This window comes from Panthera onca, chromosome D3 (genome assembly GCF_046562875.1).
Source record: "Panthera onca isolate mPanOnc1 chromosome D3, mPanOnc1 haplotype 2, whole genome shotgun sequence".
In the NCBI taxonomy this organism is placed as follows: Eukaryota; Metazoa; Chordata; class Mammalia; order Carnivora; family Felidae; genus Panthera; species Panthera onca.
This window is the reverse complement of record NC_138350.1, coordinates 20,369,935-20,391,963: the sequence shown is the minus strand read 5'-3', so window position 1 is coordinate 20,391,963 and position 22,029 is coordinate 20,369,935. Positions and strand designations below refer to the sequence as shown.

The 22,029-nt window shown below is 41.5% G+C and overlaps 1 protein-coding gene across 8 annotated transcripts in view; it reads right to left on the bottom strand.

Annotated features, from left to right (window-relative positions):
• Positions 1 to 19,380, bottom strand: part of PRR14L (proline rich 14 like) — a 58,458-nt gene extending 39,078 nt beyond the window's left edge. Inside the window, exons 1-3 of one of the 8 annotated variants that reach the window (XM_060612617.3) lie at positions 19,208 to 19,379; positions 17,381 to 17,503; positions 10,711 to 11,236 (exon numbers count right to left, since the gene is read on the bottom strand). In XM_060612617.3, coding sequence (XP_060468600.1) covers positions 10,711 to 11,184 — 474 coding nt within the window. In that variant the 5' untranslated portion in view covers positions 11,185 to 11,236; positions 17,381 to 17,503; positions 19,208 to 19,379. The other 7 variants (XM_060612622.3, XM_060612620.3, XM_060612618.3 and 4 more) reach the window with 7 other exon arrangements.
• Positions 19,381 to 22,029: the final 2,649 nt, after the last annotated feature.

Sequence of the window (22,029 nt, the reverse complement as noted above, 5' to 3'; positions counted from 1 at the left end):
ACTTGAACAAAGTGATGGACTTCATCTCCCCAGGAATGAAGCACCCCAAAGCCATGTGCCTCCTGAGAGGATATACCAAGAACCAGCATCACTTCTGTGGGAATCCTGCTGCCAAAATGCAAAATCAGAATCTAATCATGAGGAAACACCACACAAGCCTAAATTAAGAGAAACTCTACAAAATAAATGGCCCGTACTCTTCAAAAGTGTCAAGGTTAGGTTGAAAAACTGTTACATATTATAGGAGATTTGAGACATGCCAATTGAATGCAACAAGTTCTAAGGATTTTTCCTAGACCAAAAAAACCATTTTCTTTTCTTTTGCTATATCAGTGCAACAATTGGTCAAATCTGAATATGGTTTGTAGATTAAATAAAAGTACTTGGATCAGTGTTAACTGCTTGATTTTGATCACCATACTGTGGTCACATAACAGAATGTCTTTGTTTGCTAAGGAAATACACACTGAAGTATTTAGGCATCATATCTGCAACTATGCTATCAAATTACTCAGAATAAAAAAAGCAAATGTGGTAAAATGTTAACATGTGAGGAATCTGCATGAAGGGTATATGGGAATTCTGTGTATTATCTGCAACTTTTCTGTAAGTCTCAAATTATTTCACAATAAGAGGTTAAGGAAATATCTTTATTTGTAGTTACATTTGATCCTTTTTCCAAAATGACACTTCTCCTGGCTCTTCCAGTTCTCAGGCTGAATGTTTTGGTGTGACATTAGATGTATTTAGAATATTTTTTCAGGCTAATACCTTATGGAAAAGACAGAGTGCTGGAATAAAATATTACGGGATGAGGAATCAGACAAGGCTCTGTTCCAACTTCAGGACTCCTACAGACTAGCTATATAATACTAAAGTACAAGCTAAGGTGGCTTTAAGAATAAATGGGGGCCATGTAACACCTAGCAAGACGTCCCATCAGGACTGGATGCTCCAAGAACAGAAGCACTGATCATCTGTTAGACCTTAGACACTTGTTATCCCTTTCTGTGGGAAAAGCCAAATATGACTATCACCAATAGATCCTAGTATATGTCATGTGGAGTGACTAAGCTTTTCTGGGCCTAAAAGGACCTCTGCAAAGTGAGAGCTGAGCTCAGGTCAGCAATGTACAGGTTCCATACAGTTCCCTCAGATTGAACTGTGATGAGTTTGTACAACTAACCCTATCAGCTCCAGCTCCTGGAGCGGCTGCTGGGATTTTAGTTTTGTTCCACCTGCTGCTCTAAGGTTCTTAGCTGGAGGACCTAAAATACCCTGGTGGAGTGCCAAGCCAACTGCTTCAGCCATGTCCCTTTCTTCTTGGTTAGTTACAACTTATAACAGGGAAGGAGAGAAGCAGAAGCTAAGAGTAAGTGATTTCCTTTTTCCTCTGCCTTGCTGACTTCTTTTAAAAAATTCTGAGTTAAGAACCCTCAGATGGTTGGAGACCCTGTAAAGTTTAAAGTCTCAAATATGATCAGAGATTGACTAGGTTGACAAAGAAAACAGAGTGTGAAGCTGAGGTCAGAAGTGAGAGACGCCTCCTAACCACCACCAACACAGTGGTGGGTGATCTCCATATTAGGCGGGAACTCTACCAAGTCTGGGCCTCAAGTGTGGATAAGAGGAACAGAACAGCCCACGTGCAAGCAGTGGACATAATGATCCTGTGACTCCCCCATGCCCTCAAGGTCAGCTAATAATATAATAAACACTTGTAGAAATTTATCAAATTTTTTCCTATAATATTTTACCTGCTAAATATTTGAACTTTCAGGATTTCTAGATGTAGAGTCCTAAACATTTTCTCTTCCACCTAAATTCTGCAAAATCTATTTTGAATGAATCAACTTCCAAGATGAAAGTTTACATGGATCCTTCTTTCAACATCAAGTGAAATAACCACTATAGTTTATAACACGTTATTAACTGTATAAAATAAGAAATGCCACAGGACAGTACAAAGTCATTTTCCAAACTGCCAGCAAACAAATTCTCTGCCTTGCACATCCAACAGGTCATCCTTCTACCCACTGCTTGGAATCAAAACCAACTTCTGATACTTCCAAGTTTTGGCAGATTTTAGAAAGGTCTTGAAAAACCATTCTTACTGTTCATCTGTAATCTTATTTCCCATTAAAAGTTTTATGTCCTAGAGGGGCGCCTGGATGGCTCAGTCGGTTAGGCGTCCGACTTCGGCTCAGGTCACGATCTCACGGTGTGTGAGTTCAAGCCCCGCGTCGGGCTCTGTGCTGACTGCTCAGAGCCTGGAGCCTGTTTCAGATTCTGTGTCTCCCTCTCTCTCTGACCCTCCCCCGTTCATGCTCTGTCTCTCTCTGTCTCAAAAATAAATAAACGTTAAAAAAAAAAATTTTAAAGTTTTATGTCCTAGAAAAGATGCAATTCTCTGATTCATTCCTGTGAGACTCGTTTGCTTAGTGTAGGAAACACAAATATCTAAAGGAAGAAAACAAATATACATCAGACTCTTCAGCTTTTCTAAACAGGGTAGTTACAAGCTCCTCAGGGCCTGATTTATCTCTGAGCTGTGAGCCCTGCTTGTAACTGAATTCTGCTGAGCTTCTCTAAACCTGAGCTGGAGGCAGAAGCAGATGAATAAGGAAGGGCAGTGACTGCCCCATCTTCAGATGGGACTGCCCATACACTGAAGTGTGCAATGATGGGGTCAACAGTATAGAGCAAAGGAGATACTTCCTACTACCTGGCATTTGTGGAAACGGCCATGATTAAGTTCATACTGAAGAACACTCTGAAAATAAAAGAAACTTTTATATCTCTAGATTATTCTTTCCCTTTCCTACCCTTGCATATTTAGAAAGGAACAGCTGTAGAACAGTAATTTTAAAACATCTTTACAGAGCTTAAAAAAGGAATTTTCCGGGGTGCCTGTGTGGCTCAGTCAGTTAAGCATCTGACTTCAGCTCAGGTCATGATCTCATGGTTTGTGAGTTCGAGCCCCGCATCAGGCTCTGTGCTAACAGCTCAGAGCCTGGAGCCTGCTTTGCTTCTGTGTCTCCCTTTCTCTCTCTGCCCCTCCTCCAATTGTACTCTCTCTTTCTCTCTCAAAAATATTTATTTCCTAAAGTTTACATGGATCCTTCTTTCAATATCAAGTGAAATAACCACTATAGTTTATAACACGTTATTAACTGTATAAAATAAGAAATGTGATTTCTTTCTCAAAAATATTTTTAAAAACTCTCAAAAATATTTTTAAAACTTGTTTAAACATTAAGTTGCTTCATAAAATAACATATTTTGTTGATTTTTCTTTTAACAACAAAAAACGATGTTTTGTTTTTTTTTTAAGTTTATTTATTTTTGAGAGAGAGAGGGTGAGCAGGGGAGGAGCAGAGAGAAATAGGAACGAAATCCAAACAAAGCAGGCTCTGCTCTGACAGCAGAAAGCCTGATGCAGGGCTCAAATTCACGAACCATGAAATCATGACCTGAGCTGAAGTCAGAAGCTCAACCGACTGAGCCACCCAGGTGCCACAATGATGAGTTTAAGAGATTAGATGAAGGGTGCCTGGGTGGCTCAGTTGGTTAAATGTCTGACTTCAGCTCAGGTCATGATCTCACGGTTCAGGAGTTCGAGCCCTGCGTCGGCCTCTCTGCTGTCAGCACAAAGCCTGCTCTGTATTCTCTGTCCCCCTCTCTCTCTGCCCTTCCTCCAACTTGTGTGCTCACTCTCCCTCTCTCAAAGTAAATAAACTTAAAAAATATATTAAAGACATTAGACAAGTGAATGAAGTGGATATTTAATATGACAGTTCATCAGAAACCACGATGTAGAAAAGCGCTTTTATTCCTAAAAACCAATGTAGTTCTCCTTGAACTGGGAAATTCACCAAGCTGACTGAACTTAGTCAAATTCATTTGACTCCTACAACGAATGCCCTAGAAGCCTAGGTGGCTGTCTTTCAAAATTACAGCAAGTTCTTATTGCTGGAGTTGGGCTCTGTTGAAGTCACTACCTTTTCCGTTGTGACAGATTTTGGTCCATAGGAAACAGAGAGGAGCGGGTAAGTTGTAATCTTTGAGTACTCTTTCCCAAACCCGAGTCAGTGCCCAACTGTGGGCCCCCTGCTGGTTTGACATGAGGAACAGCTGAAGGAATAAAACTTTGAAGGAAAAGAACTTTGTGGAATGTTGCTAAAGGCAAATCAAAGAAAAATCACAGAATCTTGGGATGGGAAAAGAACAGTTCTGAGGTTGATTGTCTAAACTAGAATCTCCTCTGCTTTATTTCTGACAGTCACTCAGCGTCTTCATAAACATGACTTTCCCGCACAACCTAATCCATTTCTAGACTCATCTAGACTGGTCTAGATGTTAAAATAAAATGTACCTTTCCAATGGACTTAAATTTTGTCTCCCTCAACCAAGAAGGTTTTTTTTTTTTTTTTTTTTTTTACCATTATATTTTGAAACTTTAAATGTTTTTAAAACAATTTAGAGATGTTTGATATACAAAAGTTTGCAAATATGGTTCAAAAAATTTCCTGTCATCTTTATCCAGCTTTCCTTAGTGTTAACATCTTACATATAACCACAGTATAGTTATTAAGGCCAAAAATTAATATAATACTATTAACTCTAGAATTTATTCAAATCTTAATGGCTTCCTCAAGTCCTTTTTCAGGACCTGAATCCAATCCAGGCTCCCATGTCTTAGTCAGTCCATGTGTTAGTTATCATGTCTCCTTATGTTCTCCCTTAAATGGAGAGATAGTTCCTCAAGTATTCATCTTTTGTGACTTTGACACTTTTGAAATGAAAGTCCCTCGATTCAGGTTTGATGTTTCTTCAAGATTAGATTCTGATTATGCATTCTGGGGGCAGGAATCTCACAGAAGTGATGCTGGTTCTTGGTGCACCCTCCCAGGAGGCACATGACTTTGAATGGAGTGTCTCATTGCTGTGGAGGTGAACTTCCATCATTTGGTTCAAGTGGGTCTGCCAGGTTTCCCCACTGTGGAGTTACTATTTTCCTCTTTGTATACCTTGTAATGAATCTGTTACTCTGTAATCTTATGGGGGAGATATTTGGAGACAGTGTAAATATGTGTTTCTCATCTACACTTTTAGCCACTAGTTTTTTTTTTTTAATGTTTATTTATTTTGAGAGAGATACAGATAGTGCAAGCAGAGAGGGAGAGAGAGAATCCCAAGCAGTCTCCATACTGTCAGCACAGAGTCTGACTCAGGGCTCGATCTCACGAGATCATGACCTTAGCTGACACCAAGTCAGATGCTTAAACAACTGAGCCACCCAGCTGCCCCTTAGCCACTAGTTTTAACATGCACTGAGGATTTTTGCGTGAGACGATTATTACCATGATGACTGCCAAATGGCAATTTATTTCCACAATTCCTTTTACATTTATTAATTGGAATTCTTCAAGAGCTTTCTTTTCTCAAGTTATTTATTTCATATCAGCACGGGTTCACGATACCTGTTTTATTCTATAGGTTGTAATTCATTACTACCATTATTTAAGCTCAAATTGTCCCAATCTTAGCCACTGGGAGTCCTTTCAAGTTGGCTCCTTTTGAGTCCTTTTGATATGTCTCCATAATTTTCTGAGCAATTCACCACAAACTGTTCCAGGATCATCTTGTATTTTTTCCTGGGCCAGCCCCCAAAACATTTCTCCAAAAAGTCTTGGTTCCTTTAATTGGAAGATCTTATTTAGAAACCAAGAACAGAATGCTAGGTGTGCTCACTGCTATGTGTTGCGGCTTCTAGACCCCACCTCAAATACCCATACACATAGAGTATTTCTGTTAACTACCTGTGTATATTAAAAACCCTAAGTTCATACTGCTAACTCCAATTCTAGTTCCATACCACCCAGGGTTCATTCTAGCCCTCATCCCCCTATCTGTAGTTCTGTTCTGTTAGTGAGAAGCCTGGCTCTCATCCACAATATTTACTCATTCACTCAATCCTAGAACACACATGCAGTTTAGGAATTGCTAGGCCACACACCTGTGAAAAATAATTTTATTAAAATGTTTTGAGTTTTTTTTGGATTTACACTTAGGAAGGTATAGTCAAAACACTATTGCCCAAAGATACTTGGGTTACTTTATTTCTTCATCCCCTTCCTCCCTCAGTGTAGTTTCATTATTCATTTGTAATATAGTTAAGAGTCATTTGCCAGGGTTTTTATTCAATTTTGGGTTCCCCTCCCATCCTGGCTCTCTAATTAGTTATTTTTCAAGTATGGCCTCAGAACTCTACAAAAAGATGTACTCAGGGAAGTCTACTTCCTCCTGTTCCTTCTATCTCATTCCCACTCTTTCTCCCCTGCTCCCAATGGCTTCCTATAGGTAAGTAAACCCATTCGTTTCTGGTTTATCCTTCCTGGGTGTACGTGTGTTTTATACAAATGAGCAGATACTTGTATACTTATCTCACCTTCTTTCTTGAATGGCAGGGAGGATACAATAGATATTTACTTGCCCTCTGCTTTTTTTTACTTAACAGTACATCCTACTTTGCAGAAAAGAATTAACAGAGCAGTCCTGTTATCCTTAGAAAGGCCTGCTTGCAAGGGTGGCCTTGGCTCATCTGGGAACTTAGATTTTGGGAGAGTTTCCAACATTCCTTAATGATAAGAGTGGCTCAGAGCACCCATACAACAATGGGGTTTATGTTGAAACACCTGCTTTCCTTCTGTAAGTCTGGAATTTTGGTTTGTGCCAGGGAGAGGATGCCCATGTGACCAGCCTCCAGTAAAAACCCTGGGCTCTAACAAGTTTCCATGGTAGACCACATTTCACATGTGTTGTTACAATTTGTTCCTGGAGGAGACTGTGTGTATGTGACTACGCTGGGAGAGGATTCTTGGAAACTAGCACCTGGTATCTTCTGGACTTTGCGCCATGCTTCCCCTTTGCTGATCACTTTATATCCTTTCGTTGCAATTAATCTTAGCTACAAATATGACCATGTGCTGAGTCCTGCAAGTTCCAGGGAATCACCAAACCTGGAGGTGGTTTTGGGGAGCCCTGACACACCTGGAAAGCACTCCATATCAGTACATGGAGATCCTCCTCAACTCCTTATCACAGGTGCATGTACTGCATATATGGACATAAAATACACATGCTACAGTTTATTCAACGTCTCTCCTCTATGTGGACATTTAAGTTGCTTCAAACATTTTGTAGTAATAAACAATACTGTAAAAAATAACTTTTGGTATATATATTTCCGCAGTTTTGGAGGTGTATATTTGGGGTAGATTCCTAGAAATGAGAGTGCTGGGTCAACAGGTCAGAGCATATACATTCTGGTTAGGTGCAGCCAAATTCCTCTTCTGAAAGGTTGTAATCAGTATGCATTCCCACCAGCAAATATGTGAGAACACTATTCCCTCACAACCTTGCCAACCAGATATGTTTCCACAATTTTTCATCTTCTCTGATAGGTAAAAAGTGGTATTTTGATTGCTTAAATTTGCATTTCTCTAATTATAAGTGAGGTTGACCAACTCTTCATGTGTTTCAGAACACATACATTCATGCACACACACAATGAATCATCTATTCAAGTCTTTCTTCATTTTTCTAATGGGTTTTCCATTCCTCAATCTACAAGTTCTTTATACATTAGTAGGGTACCTAGCTGGCTCAGTCAGCAGAGTACATGACTCTTGATCTTGGGGTTCTAAGTTTGAACCCCACGTGGGTGTAGAGATTAATTAAAAATAAAATCTTGGGGCGCCTGAGTGGCTCAGTCATTTAAGCGTCGACTTTGGCTCAGGTCATGATCATGATCTCACAGCTTGTGAGTTCGAGCCCCATGTCGGGCTCTGTGCTGACAGCTCAGAGTCTGGAGCCTGCTTCAGATTGTCTCCCTCTCTCTCTGCCCCTCCCCTGCTCGCATGAGCGCACGCGCTCTCTCTCTCTCTCAAATATAAATAAACATTTAAAAGTTTTTTTTAATCTTAAGAGGCACCTGGGTGGCTTAGTCGGGTAAGCATCTGACTTCGGCTCAGGTCATGATCTCGCAGTTTGTGGGTTTGCCCCACACTAGACTGTGTTGGTGGTGCAGAGCCTGCTTGGGACTCTCTACCACCACCCCCGCTCCTTCCCCTTCCCCACTTGTGCTCTCTCTCAAAATAAATAAATGAATTTAAAAAAAAAGAATAAAAAAACTTAAAAAGGAAAAAGGAGTTCTTTATATATTAGATAAGCCCTTTATCTGTGATACATGTTGCAAATATGTTCTCCCAATTCACCAGTTGTGTTCTGTTTGTGGTGTTTTGCCAATCTACCAAGAATTCTTGAGGTCCAAGGATGTCTGGTCTCTGCAAACTTTCTCAAATAGTAGTCTGCTTTCCTGAGAGGTCCACAGCATTCATTCAGACTTTCTTAAAAAAAAAAAAATTTTTTTTAATGTTTATTTTTGTGTGTGTGTGAGAGAGAGAGAGAGAGAGAGAGAGAGAGAGAGAGAGTGAGCAGGGGAGGAGCAGAGAGAGAGGGAGACACAGAATCTGAAGCAGGCTCCAGGCTCTAAGCTGTCAGCATAGAGCCCAACATGGTGCTCAAACCCACAAACCGCAAGATCATGACCTGAGCCGAAGTCGGATGCTTAACCAACTGGGCCACCCAGGTGCCCCAACAGTTCTCCAAATTCTTGAAGGCTTCTCTTGATTCTTTTTTCATAGGACATACCCAAGCAACTGGCTTCCAACGGCATATTTTCAGGTTTTGTCATTAGTGTGAATTCTTTATCAGGAATGCATTCCTGTTTTTCTATACTCCTTCTACACATGAGACATATGACACCAGGCTCAGCATGGGGATGAGGAGATAGGACCCCACTTCAGCCAGTGACGCCAGTACTGATAATTCCTTCCTTCCCCTCTGGCCTCCCTAACCCCAGAGGCATCTTGAGGTCATCTGAGTGCTGGGAGGAGAGGGGACTCTGAGTATGATACTCTAGCTACAGGCTAGCTAGCACACAACAGCATACAACTGCTACCTCTCAAGTCCAGGTAACACATTTCTGTTAATGTGCTAAATTAAGAGCAAACTGGCTTTTCTGGATGGCCATTCCACAAAGTCAATTGTAATGAACTAGCTAAAACCTATAGGTCTTTTGTTTCTCCAAAGACACTTCTGCTTTTTTCCCCCCACTTGTGAAGTTCACTTTTTGGAACAAAGTAGAAAATCTTACATTTATATCTATTAAGTTTCATTTTGGTTTATGTAAATCAAAATTGTATTTATCTCTGGTGGAGCTGGGAAGGACAAAGGACAGTAATTTTCTTAGATTGGAAGACATATATGTATACCTATTTTTATTTTACACCAAATATTACATGAAATTTTCAGTAAATTACAAAAAATTTTTACCTTGTTAGACTGAGCCCACCAGATCAAGAAACTTTTAGATCCTCAATCTGTTACCTCACTTCTATTTTTAAGGTTAGGACATCATAGCATAAAATCTGATGTTACTTAATTATTCCTACCTGAAAAGATTAATCTGTTCCTAACCTTGGTCAATATATGAAGCCTACTAACAACAATCAACTGTTCTGTAACCTGTGTAAAGAAATGACGTATTTATAAGGTGGGAAATGGAGCCTAGCCCAGAAAACCCAAAGAATATGAATTTATTTGTGGGTCTACAGCAAGGGCTGGCAAACTACAGCCCATGGGCCAGATTCTGTGCTCATAAAAAAGGTTTACTGAAATACAGATACTCATTCATTTTTATATTGTCTATGTCTGCTTTCATGCCACAAGGGCAGAGTTGAGTAGTTTTGACAGAGACCTTATGACCTGCAAAGTCTAAAATATTTACTATACGGCCCCCTACAGAAAAAAAGGTGTCTGAACCCTGGTCTAAGGCACCATCCAGAGGAGAAAGTAAATTTTCTAGTGTACTTGACAGGTATAGTCTTACAGGAACCTGGGTTCCTCAGACTATCACAGCTTGCTAATCATTAGTCTTACCTACCTAACCCCTATTACTCTAATTTCACACTTACAGAAAGAAATTTGATCTTGCCTACACGGAGAAGACATACTGACCAGCCAGTGTGACCATTCCTACCAAGTAATGATTCCCCTTTTCACTGTGAATTAAACAACTGACTTTGTGATTTATACTTTAGTCTCTCATGAAGTGGATTAACATGGGTCAGTCCTTTGGAGACCATCACCTCTAATATACCAAAAAACAAAAGTCAAGTTTCTAGACCTGCAAAGCTAAGCACCAGCTCCTGAAATACGGAGATTCCTCTAGGGTATCCATCCTATGAAGCAGACTCCCTCAGAGATCTCTCTGTGACATGTCACTCCACCCTATTCATGATACTACCAAAACTTAAGGAATGAGTATCCATCATTTCTTAAAATCAAATGCAGAAATATCACATGACTATCACAGAGACTCAACATTCCACATATGATGGCTGCTTCAGAGAAGTGACATTTTTTCTTTAGGTAAGCACTTCCTCCTCTCTTCAAGTGTCTGCTGTGACACAAATGTTTTTAAAAATTATCAAAAGAAAGTTAACATCAAAATCAACATTTTGGAAGTGTTTCCAGAACAAATCATAAGCTACCTGTCAGCATCTGTCCTTTATTATGTGAAGTGTTATTCTGGAAAGCTGTCATTCACACTCAACTCTTCTGAATTGAGATGTCATGTCTTACCTGACTTGGGCTGATCTTTTCTTCAGCAGCTGTGGAATGTTGATGTGGGTCTTCCTTTGCTCCCTCACAGGGGTCTCTTATAATTTCCGCCTGGTCCCCTTGATTTCTGAAGACCTTTAGCTCCATGCTCTTGGTTTTCTCTTCCCTATCCAAGATCCCAGAAGCCACAGAACCTCCTGCTGTGGTGTCCACCAGCCCACACCGCCCAGGCTCACCCCCATGATCCAAGGTGCCAGAAGTTTCTTCACAACAACTTTCTGCACAAGTCCTCTGCAGCTCCAAGGGCACTGCCCTACTCTGACTTATAAGAGAGCTTGAGGCTGCGGGTTTTACATCTGGAATCACACTTGGCTCAGGGTCAGCATGAAGCTCTTTGGAGACACTCACTGGGAGTTCAGAGTATAATTCCTGTACCACGGCAGACATGGAGGAATCAAGTGGAACTGGCTGAGTCTCTACTCCGGATGACAGCATTAGGGCAGATGGAAGATTATGGAGTCAAGTCTTTTACATCAAACGGTTCACCCTGACACAAATCAAAGGAAGGGATAAAAGTTTAAAACCTTGCAGGGTAGAAGAAAGTTGTTTCAGCTAAAACTGGCTAAAATAAGGACAAAAAAAATTCTACCTCAAATGCTGGCGACATCTGACACCAAAACATCCTCCTTAAAGGCTGTGAATTAGTAGAAAAATAAATGCCTTAAATCTTTAATAGACATCTACCTAGCCTCAATTCAAATACTGCCTTATAAACAATTCTCAGCGTAAATCTGGAGGGCCAGTGAATGTAGATGAGAATAAGACATGTCTAAGCATCCAAGGACAGACCTCATGTAAAGAAAATAAAGACGATTTTCTACTTGTTTTCAGGGTATGAACCTTGCCTGTTTTGTTCATTGCTATATCCCCACTGCCTGGAAGAGGTGCTTGGCACACAGAAGGTACTCAGTAAATATTTGCTGAATGAATATATATTGTAGGATTCTGAGCAATTTGGTATACTGACTTTTCCTCAAAAGAATTGTGTATGAAAGAAGATATAGAGACAACAGAATTCCATTCCTTTACTGCTTACCAAACTTGAGCTGATCTACCCAGACTGGCACAAGATACCACTAAACCAGCTCTTTAGAAGAATCCTGACTTTTATTCAGCATCTTGAGATTTTCCATGTGCCTTCACAAACACCACTTAGATTCTCCCAACCCTGTGAGCAAAGTCGAGCAGCTATCACCATCCTGTTACAGAGCCTAACATCACACTTACAAGGTAAAAGTGACCTGCCTAAAATATTACAGGATTATCTGAGGAAAGTGGGGGATGCTCAAGGGACTTCCATGGTGTTGGGAATGTTTCACTTCTTGCACTGGGTAGTCGAAACATGGGTTATTTGCTAAAATATGTATATTTGTGTAGTACATCGTTAAAGTTGTCGACACACACGTGCATGCAGGTGTACACACACACACATAGCTAAGGAACAGTACACTTGGAACCAGGGTTTCCTGGCTAGTAACTTTTCCATTTTAGTTTACCAAATGTGTGCAGTTTCCACAACAAAACCCACTTTGACCCAACCAAGGTGGAAACTGGTTAACCAAGTAAGATACCACATGCTCTCATTTTTGATGCTCTCCTTAATCCTAACAAAAGGTGAGAAATTTCTAGCAAGAGTTCAGAACAAGAATTTATCTGAGGTATTGGTGGCAAATCCCTTTGGCTAAAAGGCCCATAAGAAATGATATTTCAGAAAGCCAACAGATTTCTACTCCTACCACTTTCTAACATCCATCTTTTCCCAAAATACACATATTACAAGCAAAACTCACTGCAGGCTACCAGACTGTTTTGAATATCGAACTGTCTCACCTTCTCTCTACGGACCACATTCAGATTTCTGAGCAGGAGGAACTCTCCTATACACCATGTAAATCTTTACAACTCAGTTTCCTTACCCTGTCTCTATTCCTGTCCTGATTTTCCAGGGGAGCCCACACATGTCGCTTACACAAAAGGCACTTGCTCTGCCTCCAGGTCAAGAAGCACCTACCTGGTGGTCCTTGAATATTTCTAGGTATATATAACCCTCCCTCCTTGCACAGAAGGTCCCTCCTGCCCACTGACCCGTGCTATGAAGACTGAAGCTGGGGGCTTAGGTAGGACAGATGATAGGTCCTTTCATTTTGGACCATTTTGTCTTTCCTGGTTTTCCAATCTATGTTCGATAGTTTACTTACATTCCTACACTTTCATCCACTGGGTGTCCTTAATGTTTTGAAGGAATCCTCTCCACAAATAAAAGTAGACAACATTATACTACTAATTTAAATACTAGAAATTACAGGAAATCAGACTGCTGGTCCATCAAGTTTAGATAACACAGGAGGGCTGATGAAAAAACTTGAATCCAAAAAGGCAGCAAAGAGAGATAAACAGTTGTGTCCAGAGTATGGTGAGAATCAAACGAGACTCTTTCATAAATGGTACTGACAAAAATCATTTTTGGACCTCCAACCTTCCCCTTTCTCCTCTAGTTCCTGGATATTTCTAGGGGCGCTTAAAAAAATTTTTTTTTTCAACATTTACTTTTTTTTTTTTTTTTTTTTGAGAGACAGAGAGAGACCAGAGCATGAGCAGGGGAGTGGCAGAGAGGGAGTCACAGAATCCAAAGCAGGCTCCAGGCTCTGAGCTGTCAGCATAGAGCCTGACGCAGGGCTCGAACTCACAGACCACGAGATCATGACCTGAGCCAAAGTCGGATGTTCAACCGACTGAGTCACCCAGGCACCCCTCTAGGGGCACTTTAGATTCTGGTGTATGTATTGGGGGTCAACAGCTAAAGCAGAATTGTTATTTGATGCTAAAAAAAGAGAGGAGATGTTCAATTTTCATTTGGTTCAGTTTCTCTTTCCCAACAACAAACACTCCGGGTTTTGACTGTCACAACACATACAGACTGGAAGAATAAGTGTAGGAAAGGATACTGTAAAAGAGCAGGTTTGTTGGTGGAGATCAGCTCCATAGGTCTCTCTGCTACCATGTGCTCAAGAGCTCCTTGCCCTTGCCTGCCACTGAGGTGTGAGTGTTCTCAAAAGTTTAATCCTTGACATGCCTCCCATTCCAGGCTTCACTTTTTTGATGACCTCACCTTTTCTTGCAGCCCTTCTGCTATGCCGATGACTCAAAACTATCACTTTAAGTATAGGTGACCACATGACCCAACAATTCCACTCCTAGGTATACATGCAAAAAAAAGTCCACACAAAAACTAGCACACAAATGTTCACAGCAGCACTATTCACAATAGCCAAAAAGTGGAAATAGCTTTCACGTCCATCAACTGATGAATGGATAAACAAAATGTGGTAAATCTGTACAACTGGGTATTACTCGGCCATAAAAAGAAATGGAAGTACCGATTTGTGCTACAACATGGATGAACCTTGAAAACATTATGATAAGTAAAAGAATCCAGCCACAAAGGACCATTACAAGATCCCATATATATGAAATGTCCAGAGTAGGCAAATCTATGGAGTTGGAAAGTAAATTGCTTAGTGAGAGTTGGAGAAACTGGGAGTGACTGCTAATAAAATTTCTTTCAGGGGCAATAAAAATATTCTGAAACTGATTGTAGTGATAGTTACACACCTCTGTGACTATGCTAAAAACCACTAAACTGTACAATTTAAGTTAGTGAATTGTATGATATGCAAATTACATCTAAAAGCTAATTTAAACAAAAAATAAATAAAAATACCTGTTCCCAACCCCATCATCTCTCAAATTCCTAACCTATGTTTCATTTATAAGAATGGCACCCCTCTAGGGGTACCAGGGTGGCTCAGTGGGTTAAATGTCCAACTTTGGCTCATGATTTCAGTTTGTGAGTTTGAGCCCTGCATAAGGCTCTGTGCTGACAGGGCCTGGAGCCTGCTTCAGATTCTGTGTCTCCCTCTCTTTCTGCTCCTCCCCTGCTCATGCTCTGTCTCTCTCTCTCTCTCTTTCAAAAATAAATAAACATTTTAAAAGAATTAAAAAAAAAAAAAAAAAAGGGATGGCAACCCTCCCAAACTTAACATGTCCAAGATAGAACCCATTCAACCCAGTGAATAATTGAGTCTTACTACACACAAACAGCTACGAGAAACAAAGATGAATAAAATGTTCTCAGTAAACTTACATGCTTATTTTTTACACTGTTGCCTTTCTCAGTAATAACACCCCCACTATCCTAGAGCTCACGCTTGAACCACCAGACACAACTATATCTGACCTTCCACTTTTGTTCAATTAGCACTTGGAGCCCACAGACTCCACTCCTGCAGTGTCTCCAACAAATAACCACTCCTTTCCATACCCATGGTCCTAATTAAACACGCACAAATACACACTTACTAATAAACACAGTGTATCATGAAGAGGCAATATTGATAATCACACAGAATGCTCCAAGATATTCTTCAAGGAAAACAATGCTATTATGTTTCCTATGCATGCATCTATGCTGTAAACTGGCTTTGGCCAAAACAGAATTTTAAAGCTTTGGTTCTCCCCCCACCCCCCTCCAAAAAACCTTCCAATTTACAAAAGCCAAACACCACAATGCCATCATCACTTGAAACTTCTGTTTGGTAGAGATATTATTCTAAAAATTTTCAACCTGTAAAACAACTAAGCACATTGGCTGTTTTACAGGCATTTACAGACTTTCTTTCCTTGTCTCCTAGGCCCATCCTGGGTCCTTGAGTTTCTGAGCAGTATCTGCAGTTGAGACACCCAGAAGAGGTGAGTGCCTTGGCTGGAACTCTCAAAGTTGAAGTAATATTTTGATGCAAGCCTACAGTAGCAGATTAAAATTATTCTCAGCTCACTAGCTTGCATCATCAAACTCTCATTCTAGACATTTATCAAAATACTGGTAATGTCACAAGACTGCAGAAACAGAAGGACATATTTTAAGACATTCATGTTCTTTAAAATTAAATTTCTAAATACATTGAAACAATTAAAAATGATGGTGTAGAAAATTAACTCTACACAGAAAGTTGCCTGGGACAGTTTATCAAACTAAACATTAGAATTCTCTTATTTTGATAAAATATGCACATAGGAAAACTGAAAGAATATAATCCAAATGTTAACAGTATTACCCTGGGTGACGAGATCACAACTGACTTAAATGTTGTACTTTTTTTTTTTAACGGTAAGTTAAAAAAAATTTTAGGGGTGCCTAGGTGGCTCAGTCAGTTAAGCTTCCGATTTTGGTCCAGGTCATGATCTCACCATTCCTGGGTTCAAGCCCTTAGTGGGGCTCTGTGCTGACAGCTCAGAACCTGGAGCCTGCTTCAGATTCTTTGTCTCCCGCTTTCTCTGCCCCTCCCTTGCTCATGCTCTGTCTCTCCCACTCTCTCAAAAACTAACTAAATAAATATAAACATTAAAAAAATTTTTTTTAAATTTTAAACATTATTTCCCAAGATCCAAATAGGAATAAAAAATAACTGGTAAATGTATTATCCCTTTATCTTTCCAAACGTCAGCTCTCTGCCTCAACTATAAAAGTTTTCACATTAAAGTGTTAAGTAAACTTGAAGTAAGAGGAAACACTGAGTAACACAGACTTGTAAAATGAAGGCAGGGATTTATAGCTTGATCCTTGCTAACAACTTATAACCAACCTACTGGGTGAGGACACTAGGTAATTATCTAGTTTGAGGCAGAAGCAAAAAACAAACCACAGATTCACAAACAACTCATGCCAGCTGCTACTGGCTTGTCATCTTTACTGTGACACAAATAAGAATTCGATTGTTTAAGGAATGGATTTATCCCTGAAAAAAGACCAATAATTATAAGGAGTATGCAGTAACGTTATCCTAATAAAATTAGAAATTCTTTTCTTTTTGAATTGAGAACAATCCTCTCAAAACCTTTCTATGTCAAATGCAATAGTGAAGCCGGGAAGCAGTCTAGTTGCTGGTCTCCAAACTGGGAGACCTGGGTCTCTATCCTGCTAGCTGCACGACCTTGAATGTATCACTTAACTCTCCTGGGCTTGTTTTTCACACGTAAAATGAACAAGTCAAACAAAATAACCTCAAAGGGTCCTGCAGCCCATAAAAATCCCATGAGTCTAAATAACTTTTCTGTTTCACAGATCTACAGATACCAACAATGGTGGTAGAGTTCTGACTAAGCCCCACTGCACGTACTCAGGGCATAAGAGGTAATTTAAAACACTTTACACACACAAAAAGATGGAACACTTTTTCTTCTTTAGTGGCAGCGGTAGTGTTAATTCCTATCCCACCAAACAACAAAAACATGAAAAAAAAGAAAACAAACTACCAGTGAAAGATTAACCCCGCGGCTCTCAATCTCGTTAGAATACATTTCATAACACTAAAAACCTGACAAAGTGGCCCTTCCACTTTAGTAGTTCAAACACTCCCTAATACAAAAGTTCTGGGAGCACAAAGTTTACAGCAATAAGTGAAACGTAGAAAAAAGAAACAAAGAAAACAACAGAACAGAAAACCATGTGCCCAATAATCCCGAGTCTGAAGGTCTCCCCTCCCTTTAATTCCAATGTAAAAGGGCTGCTCAAAATGAAGAACAGTTAGTAACACTGGGCGCTGCCACACTCGTGTCAAGGGACAATACTCACAATATCGATCAGTCCCTCAGAAGTTCACAACACTCCTTTCACCTTGAGAAAGGGGCTTTCTTTTCCAAGATTCGGACACTGTAGCCAATGCCTCCATGAGGGCATTCGGAGAAGGGGCCTCTTCTTGAGGGACAGAGAAAGAAGAATCTTTTAACGAGATCTCTAGACAAACAGAAAGTGGGGTAGGGAAGTCTATATACTAAACAGGGCCCAGCTCTACAACATGGAGTGTGCAGGAAATCTCAAAAGCATCAAGCACTGTTTCCTTTTTCCTTCCTTTATTAGCATGCACAAAAAGGATCCCTCTGTCTCCACATGGGGAGTGAAACAGCGAAAATGCTCCTGATTTCTGACAAAGACTTTCTGCATAAAAAAATTTCATTTCTTTTTCAAAGGAAGAGGAGAAGGAAACCATCTGTGCCATTCTAAATACACTGCAGGAAAGAGTCCTCCTCTCAAAGGTAGAGAGTCTTATTTTTCTTGGGAGAGCAAGAGAAAAGAAGTTGGACGTTCCCTCTTTGAGGAGGGGGAGGTGTGCATATAGCAGGAAGCTTTTTAATCACTACAGCAGGTAGGGGGAGTGGGAGAAGACATCGCTAACCAGTCAGGAAGAAGTGATAGCTTCTGTGGACAAAGGGAAGGCTGGCTTTTGGTATCAATTCTCTCTCCCTCTTTCAGTACAGACCTGTTTCCAAAAAGTCTTTTCTCCTGATTATTCTGAGACCCTCTTTGTTAATTTGGGGAGCATGGAAGGATTTAAAGGGAGAAGTGCCTCTTTCTCCACCCCAGGGTGGGGAAAAGTCTCCTTTCCAGTGAGAAAGGATGAGTTAACACCTGTGATGTGGGGGTGGGAACGGGAGGAGGCATGCATGGAAAAATCTGGGTCTCTATAAAAGATACTAGTTTTCTTTAGTAGGAGTAAATAGCAACAATTTACCAAAAGCTTACTATGTACTAAGCGCTTATACAAATTCTCCCTTAGCCCTCAAGACAATGCTTTACAAAGAGGACCCAAATTAGAGATAGGCTAACTGAGACTCCGAAAGGTTAAGCAATTAGCCAAGGTCACAAGGATGGGAAGTGGGAGACAGACTAACAACTACCACATTCCAGACGCCATGCTCTTAACTGTGCAAGGGAAAGCTCATTGCACACCAAGAGACTTCAGGGAAGAGTCTTGTGGACATTACTGGGGGAGGGGAGAAAGACTGATTTCTAATACCATAAATAAACTCAGGGTCTTCATCTTTATATCTAGGGGTAGAGGTGAAAAATAAAAGAAGGAAGGTAAGTCTCTCTTTTACAGGAAAGGAAGACCCCCCTCCCTCCTAACACTTTTAGGCAACTTGAGTCTCCCTCTTCACCTGGGGAGCGCTGACCAAATCGAGGGAAAGGTCTTGTTCGGGGTTACGTACTACCCCTCCTTATTAAAATAAGTTTAGAATCGCCCTCTCGCACCCCAGGAGCTGGTCTCGCGCCGCTGACAAACGCACAGGAGCTGGGGAAGAGCGTACGCCCACGACAAGGGGCGTCGCCCTCCTCGAGAAGTTGGGGGTCCCCCGCCGCATCGAGGTTGAAGAGGAGTATCTCTCCCCCGTCGGAGCCATGACTCGGAGAAGCCGTTTCCCCCTCGCGACGCGGGCCTGGTCTCCTCCCTCTCCCCGGGTCGTTCCGCCGCCCGCAGAGCAGCCTCCGTTCCCTCCGGCGCCCCAAGAGGGAGGGGGGCCCGGGCTCCCCCTCAGCCTGCAACACCCGGCGGAGGGTCCCCTCAGGGTGGTGTGGGGCGGGGCGGCTACGCCCGAAGCCTTCCCGCCCCCGGCCTCTTACCCTGAGGCCTGCTCCGCGGCCCGCGCTCGCCCCGCCAGCCCGGCCTTTGCAGCTGCAGCCCAGTCGCCGCCAAAGCTACCTGAGCCTACCGAGCCGAGAGAGCCCGGGGCCGCTCCAGCCACCGCCGCCTCTTCGTCTCTATGGTCTTCTTCCTCCTCGCCCCCCCACCCCGCACTTCCTCATCCGGGGCCCGAGCCAGCCATGCGGGCTCACTCAAGTCCCGCCCACGCGCGGCGCGCGCGCAATCCTAGGGGCGGCTCTTCCCGCGTCAGGCCTCCAGCCAGGGCCCGGCCACAGCAGCCCTCTGCCCCGCCCCTACGGCCGCGATTCTTAAAGGGGAAACACACCTTTTGCCAGGCTCCTACGGAGCCCCAGAGCCCATTGTCTCCACTGCTACTGGCCCTCCCCAATCCAGTATTTTCCTGGCCTGAATGGCTGCAATTCTAGGAGCCTATCTTTGGAAGCCCAGGAGATCCTTTTATAACTTGAATAAGTATTTTAGGTCATGTCACTCCCCTGCTCCTTTGAATCACACTGATCAGTAAATCTAAATGGCACCTCTGCCTCCAGTCCTGTATGGCATCTTGTTTTAACTTCTTCAAGGCTTTATTTAACATTGGATGAAATTGCCACGTTGCATTCATTTATTGACTAATTCATCATCTGTCCCTTCCCAGGCTTGTTCATCATTCTGTGGTCAGCACCTAGCACCGTGTCTGGCACAAGCAGACATCCAACAGACATTTGAAGGAAGGAAAAGAAGATTTATTAAAAAGGGAATTAAGGAGGTTCAGAGAATTGGGGTGCCTGGGTGGCTCAGTCAGTTAAACGTCTCTTGATTTCAGCTCAGGTCAGGATCTCCTGGTTTGTGAGGTCAAGTTTTGCACCCCCTTCAGGCCTCTCTCTGCCCTGAGAGCAAGAAGCCTGTCTGGGATTCTCTTCCTTTCTCTCACCTCCACTGCTAACGTACACGCACATGCCCTCTCTCAAAAATAAATAAACTTAAAAAAAAAAAAAAAAAAAAAGGACGTTTCAGAGAATGGAGTCAACTTGTTCCATTTCACACAGCCTTGTGTTAAACAGAAATATGTTGCTTTTTGGGCTTTATTAACTGGGCAGACTAGAGAGCTAGAGGTTTGGATGTTTGAGAGAGATTTTAATTCTCTCTTCTTTGATCAGGGTATCTTTTGAGCTAGTTAACATTTTTGCCAAAATAGTGGTTTTCCCACCTTTGGTTAGGGCTGGAGATATGTAAACCCAAATGCCAACCCTATTGTTTTATAGCCTGTGAATCCAGATATCATCCCATACACGTGTACAATTAACACAGGCTACTACAGATGATTTAATTAGACATTGTCTCTAAAACATTTCTAAATTTACAGTATCTACATCCTCCAGTACTTTCTCAGGCAACTACCGGCCTATAGAAGCGGATCTGAGAAACCCAGTATTACTAGTTTGTCTTTTTGCCTCAGCCTCTAACATGACTGCACAGCACCATTTTTGATCTTGTCTTTATTTTAAAATGTGATATTTTGTTAATAGTGGATTTTTGTATTATTTTAAAAATTATAATAAATATTATTTATTTTGTTCCCTTGAGTTTTTTTTTTTTTTTTTTTGACACTTCCTTAACATTTTGTGCCCTAAGGGAAGTGTCTCACTAGCCTTACCCACCTTATCCTACTCCTAACCCTGCTCCTAGCTCTGTATTAGGCACGGAGAGGTTCAAAGGAAGCATCATACATATTATGCAACCCCTTAATAGTCGAGGAGAACCAATTTCGTAATGAATTCCATGCTTTTGGTTAGTCAATAATACTCTACATTTGGGGTGCCTGGATGGCTTAGTTGGTTAGGCATCTGACTTTAACTCAGGTGGTGATCTCTCTGAGCCCTGCGTTGGGCTCTGTGCTGACAGTTCAGAGTCTGGAGCTTGCTTGGGATTCCATGTGTCCCCCCCCCCCCCCCCCCATTAGTGCTTGGTCTGTCTCTCTCCTCCCCAAGAAAAACAAACAAAAAATACATTAAAAAATATAATACTCTAGGGGCACCTGGGTGTCTCAGTCAGTTGCATGTCTGACTTCAACTCAGGTCATGATCTCACAGTTTGTGAGTTCGAACCCTGCATCCGGCTCTGTGCTGACAGCTCAGAGCCTGGAGCCTGCTTCGGATTGTGTCTCCCTCTCTCTCTGTCCCTCCCCAACTCACACTCTGTCTCTCTCTCCTTCAAAAATAAATAAAAGCATTAAAAAATACATATATATAATGTTCTACATTTATACATAGCATTTTAAATTCTTTTAATTTCAATGACCTAATGTAACACGTTCCTCATTTCATTTGACCCTCAAACACCTTGTGAACAAGGATATACATGTACTTTTTATTCCCATCTGACAAGGCAGAAAACTGAGAAAAGAGAAGGATCTGGTGCAGTCACACTGCCAAAAACAGGCTATTGTGCAGCTGGTTGTAACATAGTGATCTTAGAACCAAGGATCCCCTGGACTAGATCCCCAGTACAGGAGCTAACTGCTCCAGCCTCCCCTAACCTTGACCAGACTTTGACAATTTTTAAAAAGCTCAAAACCTGTCAAAGATTTTTACTAATTTTTGCCAAGTTAAAAAGTGAAATATTTGCATTTCTAAGATAAAACGCCAGTCATGGACATCTCTCAGAAGACAGAAATCAAATTTCCTTGAAGGCCAGGGAGAGAGAATTCCATTAGTCCCTCTGGGATGGAAGAATTTCCTACCAGCCACTGCTGCAGATAAAAGTCTGGGGAGATCTGAGCGGGTCCCCTGAATTAGCAACA